At 34.0% G+C, this 18,922-nt stretch overlaps 1 protein-coding gene across 1 annotated transcript; it reads left to right on the top strand.

The window, feature by feature from the left end:
- The first annotated feature begins 11,212 nt into the window (after positions 1 to 11,212).
- On the top strand, positions 11,213 to 12,483 carry LOC106360080 (anther-specific protein BCP1). Its single transcript, XM_048750853.1, has one exon. It carries the CDS (start codon positions 11,381 to 11,383, stop codon positions 11,732 to 11,734), a length of 354 nt encoding a protein of 117 aa, XP_048606810.1. The 5' UTR covers positions 11,213 to 11,380; the 3' UTR covers positions 11,735 to 12,483.
- The last annotated feature ends 6,439 nt before the right edge of the window (positions 12,484 to 18,922 follow it).

Here is an 18,922-nt window from a genome sequence, read left to right as displayed (position 1 = left end):
TAAAAAGATATATATTGAGTTCGACAAGGGGGATCGATCGATCCCACTTTACAAGTTATAGTTGATCGATCGATCCCGATCATTATTCAGAACAAAAAAAAATGCGAAATATATACTGATCGACCTGGTCTATTTCACTCGATCGGCGAAGGTCGATTTACACAGATCGACCGATCTGTAAGAATAGATCGATCGATCCCGTGCCGAGGAAAGAATCCCAAATCGATTTTTTTGGTTTTGTATGATTATATCCGGATTGATTCCCACTTGATTTGAACCGACCAAGCATGATTTCAACTCTTTAAACTCGATTTCTCTGGGATGAAAGTGAATATTCTCAAATATTCTCAAATATTTGAATTTCTAAAAATATGAATTTGAATTTCTAAAAATAGGACACGCCTCTTCAAGAATGTTCCATCGACAACAACCAATAGCACCCCTTTGAATTTGAATTTCTAAAAATAGGATATTTTTCTCTGGGATGAAAGTGAATATTCTCAAATCGATTTGTCGCTTTTTTCATTTTTTTTAAATCAATTTTTTTTAAAAAATATAAAAGTGAATATTCTCAAATATTTTGTTTCCATATTTTCAGGAACTGATTTCTTATCCGTAGAATACAACTAATATGTAGAAATCAGTTTCTACAGTTTTAAAGAATTATAGTAATGTTTAGAATTTGATTTCTACGTGTTTTAGATTTATAGTAAATCTGTAGAAGTCGGTTTCTACATGTTTTAGAATTAGATTAATGTGTAGATTTTGATTTCTAAGAATTTTAGAATGGTAGGTTAAGCGCGGAATGTGTATTCTACATATTTGTAGAATACTCCTATTTACGTAGATCACGTATTCTAAACATTGTAGATTCAATGAAAAAAGTAGATTTCGTTTTCTACTTCGTAGAATGTCATTTCTACTTTTTTTAGAACATAATCTGAAATTTATAATTTTAATTTTTTATAACTGGAAAATATACCATTAAGTTTTTTTTTTTTTTTTTTTTTTTAAACAAAGAAAGTGGCATTCAAAAATGAACGGTGTACCAAACTTCCACCATTGTTACACCTTCGTTTTAGTCCTTTTTTTTTTTTTAGAAGCCGATCACAAAAGTAAATGGAACATAAAAGGAACCATAACAACAATAGGAAAGACATTTCCTATTGAATAACGTAACCAGAGATAGATCTAGCCACGTCTACCACGATTCCCACGGCTTCGGCCTCGACTCCCCCGTCCACGGCTTCGGCCTCGACTCCCCCGTCCACGGCTTGTGGATTGCGAATGCATCTCCTTAGCCTTTGTAGTTGGTTTTACGGGCCTTTCTCGCAGGATTCTTTTCCCAAATGGTGACATGTAATCCATCGGCTCTGAATCATTATCAAATTCTAGAATATCTTCTTCGTCCTCCTCCACATTGAGCAAAGAAGCAAATTTGTTAGAACCCAAGTCAGGTTCATCGAGACAAGCTCCATTGCTGGTGCTTGTATATATTTCTGGAGAAGTTGTAGTGGCTGAATGATGTTGGGCAGGCTCCTGAGTTGGAGTCTCAATTGTGTCGTTGATGCAGATAATTGAAGGAGAGGTACACATGTTCTCAAGTAACGTGATTGACGCCAATGAAGACATGTCAATCGTAGGGGAAGATGAAACAATAGTTGTGTTGAAACCTGAGACTACCGGTGAAAAATCTACCTCAACAGCAACAGATTTAACAAAAGAATCCACTTGGCAGCTACTAGGTTCATCAGCAGCTTTAACCTGATCCGTCGACGGATGAGAGATAGCATTTACCTTAGGAGATGAAGCACCCACGCTTGTAGGAGATGCAGAAACATCCACAACCACCAATCCATGATCCTTTGCTGGAGTAGTTTGTTGAGATGTGGACAAACATCTCTTTGCCTTGTGACCAAGATGACCACACTTCTCACACTTGGAAGGAAGCCAAGTGTATTCAACATCGATCATGGAGTAGTTCCCTTGCTTATCCCATGCTGCGACTTTTTGAGGAAAAGGCTTATCAAGCTCAATTTCCACCAAAACTTTTGCTTCTCCTAGCATAGTAGGATCCAACCACGGCTTGTGGGACAACATCAGTTCTCCCAAACCTGAAGCAATCCACTCTAAAGCAAAGATGGAATAAAGCTGAGCAGGAATGTTTTTAAGAGTAACCCACAGAGGAATCAAAGTGATTTCTGGGAGAGATAAAGATTCCTTAGAATTCCATGCTGCTACAAACATTAAACAGTCATCAACATGCCAAAGACCACGCTCCAGCACCCATTCTGTGTATTTTCATCCGGAATGTGGAAAATATAGGAAGAATCACTTATCTTCTTGACAAAGATGCTGCATTTCCTACCCCAAATCTTATTTAAAACGGCATGAACCAACCCACCAGATGGAACTAGACAGCGAGTGAACTGACCAACCACATACTCTTTCTGATTTTGCAACCCATTAAGTAGTACATGGTTTGGAATTGTTACCTTTGGAGTACCATCTTCCATGTACTCCGGGATAGTCACTCGATGAAGGTTTCTTGACTTCGGATTCAAACGAGCAGTCCAAGGAAAGCGTTTTTTATCAGTTGGAATTGCTTTAGTAGGAGGTGGAATAGCATTGCTTGACGAATTCCCTGCAATCTCATTACCAGAAACCTTTTTCCCCACAGACTTTGCTGATAGAGGAGGCCAATTGACTGGTTCTGGAGGCACGTCGAACTGAACAAACGATTTCCCAACACAAGCTAATGGTTTGGCCCATGCTCCAAGAGGAGCAATAGAAGAACCAATCAGTGGACGTATATTTGCAGAAGATTGCTACGAACCATCAGAAGGACCAACTTGAATTGGTGGAGGCTGAGCAGTATTTTCTTGGAGTGTTGTGGTTGGGGCTCCATGTGCTACAACTTCTTTCTGCTGGGATGTAGAGATTGGTGGAGGAGGGTTAGTAGCAGTAGGAGACGCAGGCTCGATTCCGACCGAAACTAATGTGTTGACTTCATACACGGAATCCGTCACCCCATGCTCGAGAGATCCAGCACGTGAAGGAGGAGGCTCTCCAGATGACACAAGGGCCGTGTTAGTCTCCGCAGGTGCAAGCGCAGGAGAGGAGGTCATCAGAACATGAGTAACCGTAGAAGGCGCTTCTTCATCGCCATCTTTCGCCGCAGGTGAGGAAGAGATCGGAGATGCAGTAACGGCCTTGATGGTAACAAGAGATTGAGAACTTTCAGAGCCAGTTCCGTCGATTTGAGGTTGAGCTTCTGTGGTAGAGTCGTCGTCCAAATCTCCAGGTTCAGATTGAATCGAAGAATCAACCATGACGAAGTCGCTAAACTGGAGATGAAAAAGAAGAGAACAGGAGAGGAACCCGCAGCTGCTGCTCGATGAGTCACCAGAAAGTGAAATCGGAGACGGCTGAGCCGTCGAGAGTGGAGATCAAGCTTCTTTTTTTCCGCTCTCTAGGTCGTCGAAATCGTTTTAGTCTTAGTACTACTATTCCCAGTTTTTTCTGTCTCTAATATACCATTAAGTTCATATAGGTATTTTAACAAATGTTACTATTTTTCCAAAAAAAATTTGTTTGTAAAACTATTTATTAAAATTATTTTCATAAATATTAAAGGGTATTATAGGAAAATATGACACAAAATATAAATTAGTCTAAAGAGACATAGTTCCTATTTTTTTGCTCTAAAAAAATAGTTTTCCCTTTTTAATTTAAGAAATCATAGAATAAAACTATTTCTTATCAAATCCAGCAAAGAAAAATAATGGATAATTATTCCTATTATTTTGTTCTTTTTCATTTCTTTCCTTTTTATTTCTGTTTTAATATTTTTGTTTGACAACACAAAAGATATACACACACGTTTTATCTTTCAGTTTAAAAGAGTTGGACTATTTCAAAGAAATCCCTATGGGACCATAATACTATAAAATGAAATATTTATCTACAGTCCAAAATATCAATAATAGGGGGGATTAAGTTTTCAAAAGAAAAACAAATTCCAAATATTGGTTATTTTTCAACCCGAAAAACGAATTCTTTCGCTTTCGATTACACGCATGGATCAATTCAAAATCTGAAGTACAAATTTGTAACTCTCTTTTTCTTTTTCAATTCTGGCAACAGATCGTCAGGTGCAATCTCTGCCAATTTTTTCAAATACAATCCGTAGCGTGCTAAACAAAGATTAGACATCTACACATCAGTTCAAATACATAAGACCACTACACTGAGATTAGTATCTTCTTTGTTGTATAGCTTTAGAAAGTGATTAAATACATGACTTGTTAGTATAGATTTAAAAAATAATAATAATTGTTAGTATAGATTTCAGCTGAAAATATGTTAGATAATATCATTTCTGCAGAACTACATCTCGATATCTTTGTTTTTGTCCTCTTGTTTCGTTAGGGATGCTTAGTTGTTAACGAATGATAAGATCACTTCTTTAACAAAATATCGACACGGAAAGTAATTAGATAACCAAAACCTCATGCAAAACATTAAAAGTAAACCTCAAGTGCTTAGTATTTTGGAAACGAAAGTAAAATTCTCATCTTCCTTGGTATGTGTAAAATCACCAAGCAGTGACTGGAATCCTGAAATACATAATTATGATCTAATATAAGTATGTTATGTGTAATCTATACTATTACTTCCTCCGTTTCATTTTACTTGTCGTTCTAGACTTCCACTACAAGAAAACACATGCTTAACGAGGAAAGTTAACGAGGAAAAATAATCCTCGTAAATTTACGTCGATTTTACGAGAAACTTACGTAGAAAAATAATGTCATCGTTATTTCCTCGTAAAGTAACGACAAAAGCGTTTCGTCGTAAAATCGATGTAATTTGACGTGTCTTTTACGAGGAAATACTATTTCCTCGTAAATACGACGTAAACTTCGCGTGTTATTTACGAGGAAATAATTTAAGTGTATTTAGCGAGGAAATTTTGAATCCACCAACTTTGTAGGTGTTACACGTTTTTTTTGCCACCTAATTAATTTTCGTCGTAAATTCATAGGAAAATTACAACTACCAGATTCGAAATTTCCTATAAATATGGATGTTTGAACATCATTTTAAACACACCAACAACAAAAAACATGAAAGAAAAAAAAATGGCTTGCTCCGGGACTATTTACGAGTTGCAGAAGTGGATGTATATGCATAGAGATGCTAACGGGAGAGTGACGAAAGAATACCTTGCGGGCCTGAAGACATTTATGCATCAAGCAGATTTAACACCGCTCTCCCAAGAAAGTGGTAAGATGTACTGTCCTTGTCGGAAATGCAACAATTCGAAACTGGCAAACCGTGAAAATGTTTGGAAGCATTTAATAAATAGAGGTTTCACGCCAAATTACTATATCTGGTTTCAACATGGAGAAGGTTTTAATTATGATCAGAATGAAGCTAGTAGTAGTAATAGCAATTTTCAGGAAAAAGAACCGGTTGATCATCATTTGCATAATGAACATAGTTACCATCAGGAGGAGATGGTAGATTATGATAGGGTTCATGATATGGTAGCTGATGCATTCGTAGCTCATGATGAAGATGAAGAACCTAATATAGATGCAAAAAAGTTTTACGAAATGTTAAACGCGGCGAATCAACCACTTTATAGTGGTTGTAGAGAAGGTCTCTCTAAATTGTCGTTAGCTGCTAGAATGATGAATATTAAAACTGATCACAATCTACCTGAAAGTTGCATGAACGAATGGGCGGACTTGTTTAAAGAGTATTTGCCGGAAGACAATGTGTCTGCTGATTCTTATTATGAGATTCAGAAACTGGTTTATAGTCTTGGGTTGCCTTCGGAGATGATAGATGTTTGCATCGACAACTGCATGATCTATTGGGGAGATGATGAGAACCTAGAAGAATGTCGATTCTGCAAGAAGCCACGATTCAAGCCGCAAGAACGGGGACGTAATAGGGTACCGTACCAAAGGATGTGGTACCTACCAATTACAGACAGATTGAAAAGACTGTATCAATCAGAGCATACTGTATCAATCAGAGCAGACTGCTGGAAAGATGAGATGGCATGCCGAGCATACTCAGACGGATGGTGAGATGTATTTGATTTTGTGTAGGGTGTTTTATGAATAAGATGTGGGATTTTGTTTTATGAATAAGGTAATGTGGGAGTTTGTTTTATGAATAAGCAAATGTGGGAATTGTGGTTTGGAATGGAAATAAATGTGGGGTTTGGAATATATGAAGTAGAAAATAAGGAATATGGGGTTTGGGGTTTCGGATTTTAGGGATTTAAACATAAAACTCGTTAATTCCTCGTAAAGCGACGTCGAACTTACGACGCAGGCCTCATTAATTCCACGTAAGAGAGAATCGTCGTAAAGGACTCGTTAGAAGACGAGGAAATAACGATGAAATAAAAAATAAAGAAAGCGACCCCCGTTGAATCCACGTAGGACGAAATCGTCGTAAATACCTCGTAAAATAAATAAAGAACACGAGCCTTAATTCCACGTAGGACTCGTCTAATATCTTCTTCTCTTCCTTTTTTTCAAATATTTATAATTTGAATAGGATTTTGCTAAGGAGTGTGATTTGAGAGTTTGTGTGTGGTTTGAGAAGGAGAGTTGTGGGTATATTTATAGGAAAGCGCGGCTCGTTAATACCTCGTATATAAAAACGCAGGCCTTTGTAATTCCTCGCTATTTCCTCGTACAATTGCTCGCTATTTCGTCGTAACGTTACGAGGAATTTGCAACGATAATAAAATCGTTGTTAATACCTTGTATATAAAAACGCGGGCCTTTGTAATTCCTCGATATTTCCTGGTAGAATAAAACGCGGGCCTTTGTAATTGCTCGCTATTTCGTCGTAACTTTACGATAAAATTGCGACGATATGTAATCTTATATATACCCCCGAGCGCTCACTCTTTCTTTCCTCTCTACTTCCTCTCCACTTCCTCTCCATTTCGTGGCAATGGTAAGCCTCTCTAATTCCTCTCTAATTTGGTTAGTTTAGGATATATTAGGTGGTTAGTATAGAGAATTTAGATAGGTTTACGGATTTTATGTTATTTAGTGTTGATTAGGTGGATAATGTTGGGAAATATACTGTTGATGTTAATTTTAAAAATTAAATTTTTTTCTCAGGTTCGAAAAGGCAAACTTACTGCTCATTACAGAGAGATGTTCGGTGAGCCGGGTAGTCGTTTAGACCCGTCTTCTTCAGCTCCCGGTTCTTCGGGTCAGGAGACTGTTCCCGAGACTCAGTACACTCAGAGAGTCTCTGGGTCTACTTCTTCTAGTGCACCATCGGCTCCTCATGTGCCTTCCCCGATGGCTCATCCGACGATGCCTCCTCCTGTGCCTCCTCCGATGGCACTTCCGATGCCCGCTGATATTCATCCCAATTTGATGGTGCCTCCGAGTGCTCCTTACTCGCAGTACACTGTAGAAGACATTCTCCGTCTGCCAGGCAGAGAAGGTTTACCAGTCATCGACCCCGACCGACCGGACGAAACTTTGTGGTATGTTGCATTAATTTTTTTTAATTCGTTTAAAATTCTTTTATAACATTAAAAATAATTTATATTTTAAATTTGTATTTTCCAGGTGGGGGGTTGACGGATGTCTTGCATCGGACGTAACCGACACGATCAAAAGTTACTTCTCCATGGCACATCCGAACTGGAGTAAGACGCCTCACTACGTCAGAAAGTCGTGGTTCAAAATTTACGCCGTAAGTTTCTATTAATTAATTATATATACTTTAATTTTTTCATGATTTATATATATACTTTCTAAAAAACTAATTGTTAATTTATTTTTTCCAACAGCAAAAATATAATTGGGCCTTGGGGATCACTGAGAGGATGAGGAAGAAGTTTAACGCGAAGGCGAAAGTTCGCTTGTTGGACACAGTCTCCAACTGGAAGGGTGACTGGATCGTGAAGGGGTATGAGCGTGGCAAACCTGCTGAGCTCACCACGGATGTGTGGGATGGCCTCATCCGTTATTGGCGTCTTCCTGATTCCATTAGAATCGCCCAGTCTTGCTTTAACTCCCGTAACACGGTCGATGAGAACGAAAACGGGCCGATGCTTCACACTACGGGCCAAAAACCCCACGCCGGTGTCCGTTTGGAAATGGTAATTAAATATTTTATTAAATAATTTTTTTAATATATATATTTTTTTTCTAACTTTCTTAAATGATTTTTAGGCCAAAGAGACGGGACATCTCCCGTCTCTTATGGAACTTTACGAGAAAACCCACAAGAACAAGTCGGGCGTATTTGTAGATGGCAAGTCCGAGCAAATCTACAACGACGTGGTTGCTCGGGTTGAAGACCGCCAGACCCAGCTGACCCAGCAGTCTACCGACGGATTACCCGTCACCTTATCCACACTTGAAGTGGATAAGATTTACGAGGAGGTAAATTTTCTAAATTTTATTTTTTTATTTTTCATTTAATTTAACTTTAAATTTTTACTAACAATATTTATTTTTTGTTTTTAAGGTTGTCCCTAAAAAAAAGGGACGGACGTTGGGGATTGGTTCCGTCAACGATGTTCCGAGAGCGACATCGTCTTATGGTCAGCGACGGGATGATGAAGTCACTGAGCTGCGTAACGAGTTGGCCGCGACAAAATCTCGTATGGGTGGAGTCGAGGGCTTCCTGGACGTTATAGCGGCCACAAATCCGGAATGGGAGTCCATGTTGAGGAACATGCGACAACAACATCCCATTCGAGGCGAGTCATCCGACACATATAACGAGGCGGATGTAGCGAGGAGGAGTGAGGAATTCTACCAGGCGATGAACGACCCTTAATTCTTTTTTTTCCGGTTGTTGTATTATAAATTGAAAACTTATTTATATATAAAATATTTTCGTATTGATTTGATTTTTATTTTAAATTATAATTTTATTAATAAATTAAATAATTTTAATTATTTTTTTTAATTATATTTTTAAATTCTGTAAAATAATAAAAACGAAGTAAGTTCGTAGCTAATGTACGACCTATTTACGTGGAAACTTTACGAGAAAAAATAAACGAGTATTTTACGAGGAAACATTTACGAGGAAATGACGAGGGGAGATAAACGAGTATTTAACGAGGAAATACTTTCGTGGTAGTTACGTGTATTTTGCGAGGAAACACTTTCGAGATATTTACGTGTGGTTTACGAGGAAAACGTTTCGAGGTTTTTACGAAGAAATATAGCGACCTCCTTACGTGGAATATTTACGTGGTCTTTACGACGAAATGATGTACTTCGTCTTTACGACGAAATATTTTCCTCGCTAAGTTACGACGAATTGGCGAGGAAATATTTGTTACGACGGATGAGTAACGAGAAAACGTGTTTTCTCGCTAATTCCTCGTAAAATCTCTTTTACGACGAACTCACGAGGAAAACCGCCCTCGTTAAGCTTATGTTTTCTTGTAGTGTTCGACACACAGATTAATAAAACATTTAAGTTTATCTATTTACTAGATAAAAACATCATTACCAATACACCTAACCAGATTTCAACCAATAGAAAAATAGATTAGAATAAAAAGTCAATAAACCATAAAACAACACTAATTTTGAAACGAAAATTTTACTCTAAAACGATATCTAATTCGAAACGGAGGGAGTACAAAGCAAAGGTCGGAATCTAGTATCTACGATGCATGCAGAAGATGGAGTAAGTGTCAATGTCTTTTGCTTTGCCATGATTCTCATATGTTTCCGCGTTATATTCTCGTATAGTTAGGCACGTACTCGTTTTTATAGCTTGTTGATCTGGAAATCTTATAAAGCATGTATAGTTAGGCACGTACACGTTTTTATAGCTTGTTGAGAATATGACATCAAAGACATTTTCTTTGGAGAAGAAAGTAAAGTTGATGGAAGATGTTGCATAGTTTTTTTTAAGAACCCTTGATTTAGAAACTAGCATTGGAGCATTAATTTTCTTGGTGTCTCTTAACTAAGTTCTTAATTAACATTTAATATTCAACAAGTCATTAAGAGACTCTAATGGGTTCCAGGATTAATGATGCTCTAAGAACTCCCAGAATTATTTGTTTGTTAGTGAAATAAACAATTAACATCATCTATCACAATCACATGCCATGTACTTTTACTTGTGGATGTGATATGTAGCCTGTTCTTATTTTTACTAATAGTTAATAACTAGGTGTTTTGTTCGCAAATACAAGTGTTTTGTTCGCAAATACAGACATAATTTTTTTACGAATATTTACTAGTTTATATCTTGTTAATTCAAAAACCATCATGATTATCATTATTATTTATGTTCTTAAAAAATTAAAATCAAACATTTTCATCAAATATATATGTTTATTATTATGTTGAAATTTAAAAAAAAGCACTCACATATTAGAAATATTTTTTAAATATCTTTATACAAGTATTTTTGTTTGATTAGTATTTAACTATAAATTATTTTATTTTTTATTTTTTATTTTTAAAAATTTTATAATATAAAATATTATTTTCAGATAATAACACAATATATAAAAAAAATTATCTTACTTTTTAAATATTTTTTTTGTTTTTGACAATTTATAATCAAATATCGAGTATAACATATAAATTTAATATTATTAAAATTTGTTTTTAATTATATAATAAATTATATAAAAATTTATTAAAAATATTATTAACTTTAATCGTTCTAACTTTTAACGCTCGGACGTGAAAGACCATTAAATAATATCAGTAAAAAGTTAACGATTTAAATTTTAATTTTCTATGATCTACAACTAATCGATGTGACAAAGAACAATATTTGATTATAAGTCGCATATCAGTCATAAACGAACAAGACAATCCAGGGTTACTATTTATAAATTTCACATCTAGATTCAATATCTAGTTCAGGCCGAGTGAACAATGTATCAATTCTTCTCATATTTGATCAAATGATCAATACATTTAACTCGATATTAGTTAGAATGTATTCGTCTTAGTATACTCTATAACAAGCGTATAAAATCATCTTCATATTGTCTATATTCATTTTATCCGTTCGTTAACGAATGAAAGACATGTTCAAATATTTGTATTGAATCAATTCATTGGCATGTTATCGTTCTTTTCTCTTGATTGGCTTGTTACCATTGAAAAATATATATCTTAGCAAACCCATTTTTAGGTACTCCATTGGATTGAACGGTATTCCTCCATAATAGTACAAAAGTTTTCTATTTTGCTTTTCTTATCTCAATCACACAAGACAACTACATAAACACATCAAACCCATCTCTTCTCCGATCATCACAATCTCTAAACCTTAAATACTAAAATAAATTAAAAGGAATCTACGTTGAAGGAGAGAACAGAGAAGAATGGGTCGCCAAAACGTTTTCGTAGTGTTTAGCCTCGTGTTCTTGGCCGTTCTTGGCCTCGCCGCAGCTGCCTCCTCTCCATCTCCTTCATCGTCACCCTCCAAAGCTCCTTCTACTCCCACAACCGATGTCGAAGCACCAGTGTCCGAGGACACCATTGGAACCACCGACGACGATGCAGCTGCTTCTCCTGGTGATGGTGACGTGGCTGTGGCTGGTCCTCTTGGAAGTGACTCCTCATACGGTAGTATTGCACCTTCAGGCCCAGCTGCTGACAGCGGTGCGGCGGCTCTTGGTGTCTCTGCGGTCGTCGTTGGTGTTACATCCATCGCCGGTTCTTTCTTGTTTCTCTGAGTTGTGTAGTATCATGAGAAAGATAAGATTATATTGAATGGAGACTATTTATATATATATGGATGATTGTGATGATTATGTTGTAATTTGTTGGGAAAATTGCCAAAACGGAACATAAAAACAACATAGTTGTCCCTATGGTATAAAATCATATTTGTCCATTTATTCTCCTTTTTATCCTTTCCATTTCTGAAATTTACTGAAATAAATAGTTTTATGAATCCAAAAAAATATTAAAAATATAAACAATTAATAAAACACTTATATATACAAACACATATTTTTTTTTTGGTTAAAAAACTTGATAAATAAAATTTTAAAATTACGTTCCACTAAAAGTGGAATTCGTCTTCCACGGAAAATGGGTTAGTAGAAAACGAATTCCAAAATAAACAAGTCCATCTACTTTTTTTAGAAGAAACAATCTAAAAATTATTAAAATTCTAAATATAAGGAATGCGAATTCTACTAATTGTAAATATCACTACTTTTCTTTTGAATGCAGTTTCTACTTTTATGAAGTATTCTAAAATTTCGGGTATGCGAAATCTAAACTTAACACGAACGTCTACAAAAAGTAGAAATTGTATTCAGAATTTTTGTCATGGTTCTACACAGTGTAGAAAGTGCCTTCTACGGATAAAAAATCAGTTTTTTCCAAAAATTAAGGAAGTTTCGGTTAAGAAAATATTCTAAAAATATTCTAATTTCCTAAAACGTGTCCTGGTCGATTTTCTTTGTCAAAATATCAAAAAAAAACGATTTTGGCTTTTCTTCTTCATCAATCTATGATTTCTCCATAGTTTTTCTTGTAATTTTCACAGGCTCTTGTTCTATAATGCATATCTATACAATATGTGGTGTTTGGGAATTTAGTGCAAGCACGGGATGGGTATTTTCGGCTGATGATAAAGGAGGTAGACTAATGTTATTGGAATCAAGTTCTACCTTAGAGGATTTTAAAAGAACAGTTTTGAAAGATTTTAGAAACCAAATGCAATTGGGTTAGGGGATATTTTTATGTGTCGTGTGTTTTAAAAAAAATATATATATTTTTACATTTTTTTTCTTCCTAAAACATTATGGAATTACCTTTTTTTTTTATCTTTTTCCATTAAAGTTTTTAAAAATGGTTTTAATTTATGTTTAATTTGATTAAGGAAAGGTTAGTTTTGGGATTATAAAAAATATTATACTATAGGGACAATTTAGTGATGGTTTTATACCATAGAGACAACTATGTTGTTTTTTTGTTCTGTTTTGGCAATTTTCCCTAATTTGTTTCCCCCTTTGTTATGAGAAACGTTGTCTTTGAAATAAAAATAAATACAGAATTACGGATCGAATAGTATGTCAATTTTTTATGTTTTCAAAATGCAAAATACATGATAATTCGGTAGATTCGTAACCACTGAAGGCAATCTTTTTTGAAATGCATATGTTTGATAAGAGAATCCCTAAATTATCCGATCCTTTAAGAAGTCGTCATAAAATTCATAAATAGTTTCCTTAATCAATTAAATTATAAGAATAGCAGCGGTGAAGTTTGCATTGTCCTCAAAACATGCTGCAGTTATCATAATGACATATCACCATTTAATGAAGAAAAACTTCACCTCCACTGTTTTCTGACAAGCAAGAAATTCAAAACAGAGCTGCAGGGAAGTTTGTCCTTGTTAAGTTTCAGAAAGAAAAAAAATACAATTGCTATTATTTTGTCTGTTTGAAGTAAATGTTGCTTATCAAAAACATTTAACTGGGGTATTTAGTTTAAATATAATTTTTACATAGCCGGATCTGAAATTTTGGGGGCTTGAAATATTTTTTTAAAGAATTTTATAAAAAAAAATTGTTTTCATAATTTGGGGCCTTTATCTATATAAAATTTGTCCAAAAATTTTGGAGTCGAGACCAATGTTTTATCCGGCTGTCCCCAAATCCGGCTTTGAATTTTTGTCAAGTAGGCTGCAAACATATGCATGGTCATTCATATTCAGACGTCAATTCTACAATTGTAATAACTACTAGTTCCACTTACAAGTACTAGGCAACTTATGAAGGGAAGTAACTATGTTTCACTAAAAAAAATATTACATCGGAATTTGAAGGGTGTAGTCACAAGCAAGTTTCTCGGTTGGTGTTGAGGATCGTTCACACTATTAGAAGCTCAGTGATTGACGTAGCAGAAGCTATAGAACTAGAGATCCGTTGATTTTGAGAATACCCGAAAAACTAGAATAATCACAAAGATCTTATTTATTCTAAGAATGCCTAAGATCAATGTTTTCTTAAATTCGTTGAGATCACCAATGATCTACCGAAAACAAGGAACAAAGAGAGAACTTTTAATTTTTATTAATCAAATTATCAACTCATAAATTACATAAAACCATAGCTTTAAAGACTATATATAATAAAACATAAAAACCCTAAAACATTAGAGAAAATTTATCTTAATAATAAATAAACTCTAAATAAAACACTAAATAAATAAGATATTTATCTTTTCTGCATCATTCTCTCCGGGTTGGAAAGATTCGTCCTCGAATCTTAACTGCTAAACGATGAAAATTGCCCACTTCCGATCTCGAACATCAAACTTTGTTTCAAGCTTGAACAACGTCAACGTGAGATTGAATGATCTTAAATCCTTATGCTCTTCCGCATTACGCTGACGTTTTGAAGATTTTATTGGGCTAATTTTCTCAAAAGCCCAATTAGCATTATAATCTTCAAAAAGTAAATTACCTAGTTCCAAGCGGCTGTCAACCACGAGAGGAATTATTATCTTTTGGAGAAGTACTTCACTGCAAGGATTGATGAAAGAGTAGCCAAGTGATATCAAATCGTCTAGTACAGACCAATTAACTTCTTTAGACTTTGATGTTCCACTTTTGACAACACTAAACAAATATCTTGCGTGTGCATCTGACGTCTTGAACACATATTTGCTCAATACAAAATCAATTGGCTCGACCACCATCATATCCTCACCATATCGATCATAGATGGCAGAAACTATTTCTTCACTTTCCAAGAACAAAATCATGATTCCAGAATTGAGTTTTGATTAAGAAACCAAAACACCAGCTCTGATACCAACTGATGTAGCGGAAGCTTTATAGGATAGAACTAGAGATCCGTTGATTATGAGAATACCCGAAAAACTATAATAATCACAAAGATCTTATTTAGTCTAAGAATGCCTAAGATCAATGTCCTCTTAAGAGGGGGTTATTGGAACATAAATTTATGTGGAATTTGATGATTTTAATAGTTGAGAGGATTTTACAAGTTAACTAGATTTAACAAATTTTATCAAATATTTTTACATAGATTTTCATTACTTTTGTATAGAATTCTATTGATTGTTATTAACTTTTAAAGTAAGAAATTAATGGTTGTAGAAAAAAAAAAGAAAGAAAATCATTTCAATTAAAGTAATTCTTAAACAACTTTTAAAAATGTTTATGTCACAAAAAAAACTCAAGAAATAAAATGACCAAAAAATTAATTTCTACTTCTTACTTTATAGATATATAAATAATTAAAAAAAATTATATAATTTCGAAATATATGTTTTAAATTTGAATTTTTGTAAAAAAAATTGAATTATTATTTTTGAAATGTTTAATTAAAAAATACGAAAGTGCTTTTTAAAACTATTTTTACAATTTTTATTTTAAATTTTTAATATTTTTTCTATTTTTTTAAGTTGTGAATTGTATAATGTTAAAATTGTGATTTGTATATTATTTCATTCTTCAATTTGAGTTTTTATATGTGAGTGTATTTTATTACATTGATTTCAAAAATCTTATGGGTATAGATGATATTCTCAAAATTGAGTACTATGAGTAAAAACAAAGAAAATTTACATCCCAATAACAATAGATTTTAATAGAATCTTAAAATCAATGAAAACTAAACTTTTCCAATAACAAAGGATTTTGAGTGGAATTTAAAAATCATCACTCCAATAACAATGGATTCTATTTAGATTTTAAAAATCCACAAACCAATAAGAATAGAATCTCAAAATTTAATAACTCTTCTATAATTCTTTGCCCAATAACCCCCCTAAATTAGTTGAGATCACCAATGATCTACCGAAAACAAGGAACAAAGAGATAACTCTCAATTTTTATTAATCAAATTATCAACTCATAAATTACATAAAACCATAGCTTCAAAGACTATATATAAAAAAATATAAAAATCCTAAAACATTAGAGATAATTTATCTTAATAATAAATAAACTCTAAATAAAACACTAAATAAATAAGATATTTATCTTCTCTGTATTAGTGATGGACCCATCTACGAGTGAAGAAAGAGCGGTATGCATAGTGCGAACGGGTTCAAATATTGGTGTATTACTCTTTTGGTCCTAATTCAACTAATACCTCTTTCTTTTTCTTTTTAGATATTGTTCCTCCCTTGAAGATCTTTTAGTCAAATTTATCAATATGTGACGACATATTGGAGGTATCCATGTAAAGTATAAATCAATAATCTAAAGCACCATCCTCAAGTCCTCATATATCATACTTGATAGAGAAGGTTCCACAATTATTACTAACCATCCGGATATTCAATATTCGTAAAAGGAATTTTTATCCTTCTATATAATATGTACGATTTGATGAGAACAAATTTTAAGAACTTTCAAAATCCTTTTGTAATTTATATTGTGAAAATCTTACATGCATCATGCCATTTTACTCGATCGTAGAAAACAACTTCTCAACTAAGACAATTTTAATGTAGATGTGGCAGTTGATTTCATGATCAACGTCAAATTACAGGGTTTTTTTTTATTGAGAAAATAACTAGAATAGCACTAAAAAAGTTTTTGTCACAAATATAGTTTCTAAGAATAAAAATGATCAAAATAGCACTTAATGTTTTATCAAAAGAGATAAATATACACTTATACCCCAATGGTAAATTAATTTAGACCTTAGGGCTTAGAGTTAAGGGGTGGGGTTTATGATTTAGGGTTTAGGGTTTAGGGTTTAGGGTTTAAAGTTTAGGGGTGGGGTTTAGGGTTTAGAGTTAAGAGGTGAGGTTTAGGGTTTAGAGTTTAGGGTTTAGGATTTAGAGTTTAGGTTTTAGGGTTTAGAGTTGGGGAGTGGGGTTTTGGGATAAGATTTCAAATTTTGAAAAATAAAAAAAAATTAAATTTTTCAAAACATAAAATGCTATTTCGGTCATTTTAGTTTTTCGAGAGCTATTTTTGTGATATAAATTTAGAAAAGTGCTATTTTGGAGATTTGCCCTTTTTTTCTTTAAGTATCCAACTTGCAAACTGGCTCACGTGCTGAAGTATTTATTTTTTCTTTTTTCACAAACATTTCATAGTTATAGTTGGAATTTTTTCATTTGTTTACCTTGATTTATAGCTTGCATTTTGAAGTAGTAGTTAGAAATGTTAGACGGTCGAGCTGCTGACTAAATTTGAACACTTTTGGTTTTTCTTCTAGACAGCCTAATTTAATATTTTTACTTGTCTTGTTTATCAGAACGCTACCATCTCTATTCTAAGCTAATTATGATAAACTTTCTGGCTTTTAATTAATAGCTCATGGTTTCAAAGCCTCTAACTCAGACTGGAAAGTTCTTCTACCTAACAGAAGTTTGGATTGGAAGCTTTCAGCCACAAGATGTTAATTAAACATAGTATTGATTACAATTTTAATAGAAATTACTTTGAAACTGTGATGGAAAAATATTGAGTAAACAGAAAAAAAATAAAAAGGAAAAAATGAGCAAAAATATATTTAATATTGTTTGAGTTAGAATATATTTACCGTCTTATTTGTCTAATGTAGGCGATGGTGATGGTGTAAGGGACACACTTATCAAGATGTGTCACTATGGGCTTAGACACGTGTTAAGCAGTGTGTAAAACTTACAAGATAGTAACAAATTGTCTAAAAGATAATAAAGTATATGTTATGAAAGTCATATATGGACAGCACCGAATATGTTGAAAATATAAAAGATGTGGGGTCCGCTGCACTATCTAACAAATGGGTTAGATCTGAACAACCTCCTAAAAGCAAAGAAACCGAAGAGGATACCACAAAGAAAAGTGAGACTGTATGTTACAGATGTGGATGTAAAGGACATTGGTCCCGTACCTATCGTACTCCCCCACATTTGTGCAAGTTATATCAAGAGTCCATAAAAGGAAAGGCTAAAGAGGTGAACCTCACGGAAAATGTTGAAGGGACCTCATACCTTGAATCCTCCGACTTCGCTAATGAGCTGGACTAGATTACTCCTGAAGAGAATCGAAATGCCTATGATAAGAGTATTGAATAGTTTTCAGTATTACCATGTATAATTATTATATTTCATGTTTTAAACAAATAATGATGTTTTTAACGTCATCTTATTGTATAATTATTATGTGTTTCTTTATATGAATGAATTTTATGTTTTTCTTTTATTAATATTTATAACAATTTCAGAAATGGATCAGAATACTAATGAAGCAAAATCCAAGAAACGGATTCGTGAAATATGCATACCAGATAGTGGAACAACACACACTATTCTGAGACAAAAGAGATATTTCTCTGATATAAAACAGACAAGAATTGTCGTCAATACAATATCAGGTCCTGCAGACGTGATTGAAGGAACTGGTAAAGCAAACTTTACTTTACCGAATGGAACAAAATTTTCCATAAATAATGCTCTATATTCTCCAAGTTCTAAAAGGAATTTGTTGAGTTTTAAAGACATATATCTTCACGGATATGATACTCAGTCTGCAACTGAGGATGGAAAGAAATACATGTATGTAACTTCTGAGAAATGTGGCAGAAAACACATATTGGAAAAGTTTCCAGAGCTTCCTTCGGGGTTACATCATACTTATATCGATGAGATCGAATCAAATCTTGTAGTAGAACGGAGCCCAGAAGAGTTCACGTTATGGCATGATCGCCTTGGCCACCCAGGAACTACAATGATGCGTAAAATCATAGAAAGTTCACATGGTCATCCACTGAAAATCCAGGAGATTTCTCAAGGGAATAAAATGACATGTGTTGCATGTTCTCTAGGAAAATTGATCGTAAGGCCATCGCCAAACAAAATAGATAAAGAATCACCAAAGTTCCTTGAAAGAATTCAAGGCGATATATGTGGATCTATACACCCACCTTGTGGAC

The sequence above is a fragment of the Brassica napus genome, chromosome C3, assembly GCF_020379485.1.
Source record: "Brassica napus cultivar Da-Ae chromosome C3, Da-Ae, whole genome shotgun sequence".
NCBI lineage: Eukaryota > Viridiplantae > Streptophyta > Magnoliopsida > Brassicales > Brassicaceae > Brassica > Brassica napus.
The sequence above is the reverse complement of the archived record's forward strand: the minus strand, read 5'-3'. Positions and strand labels throughout refer to the sequence as shown.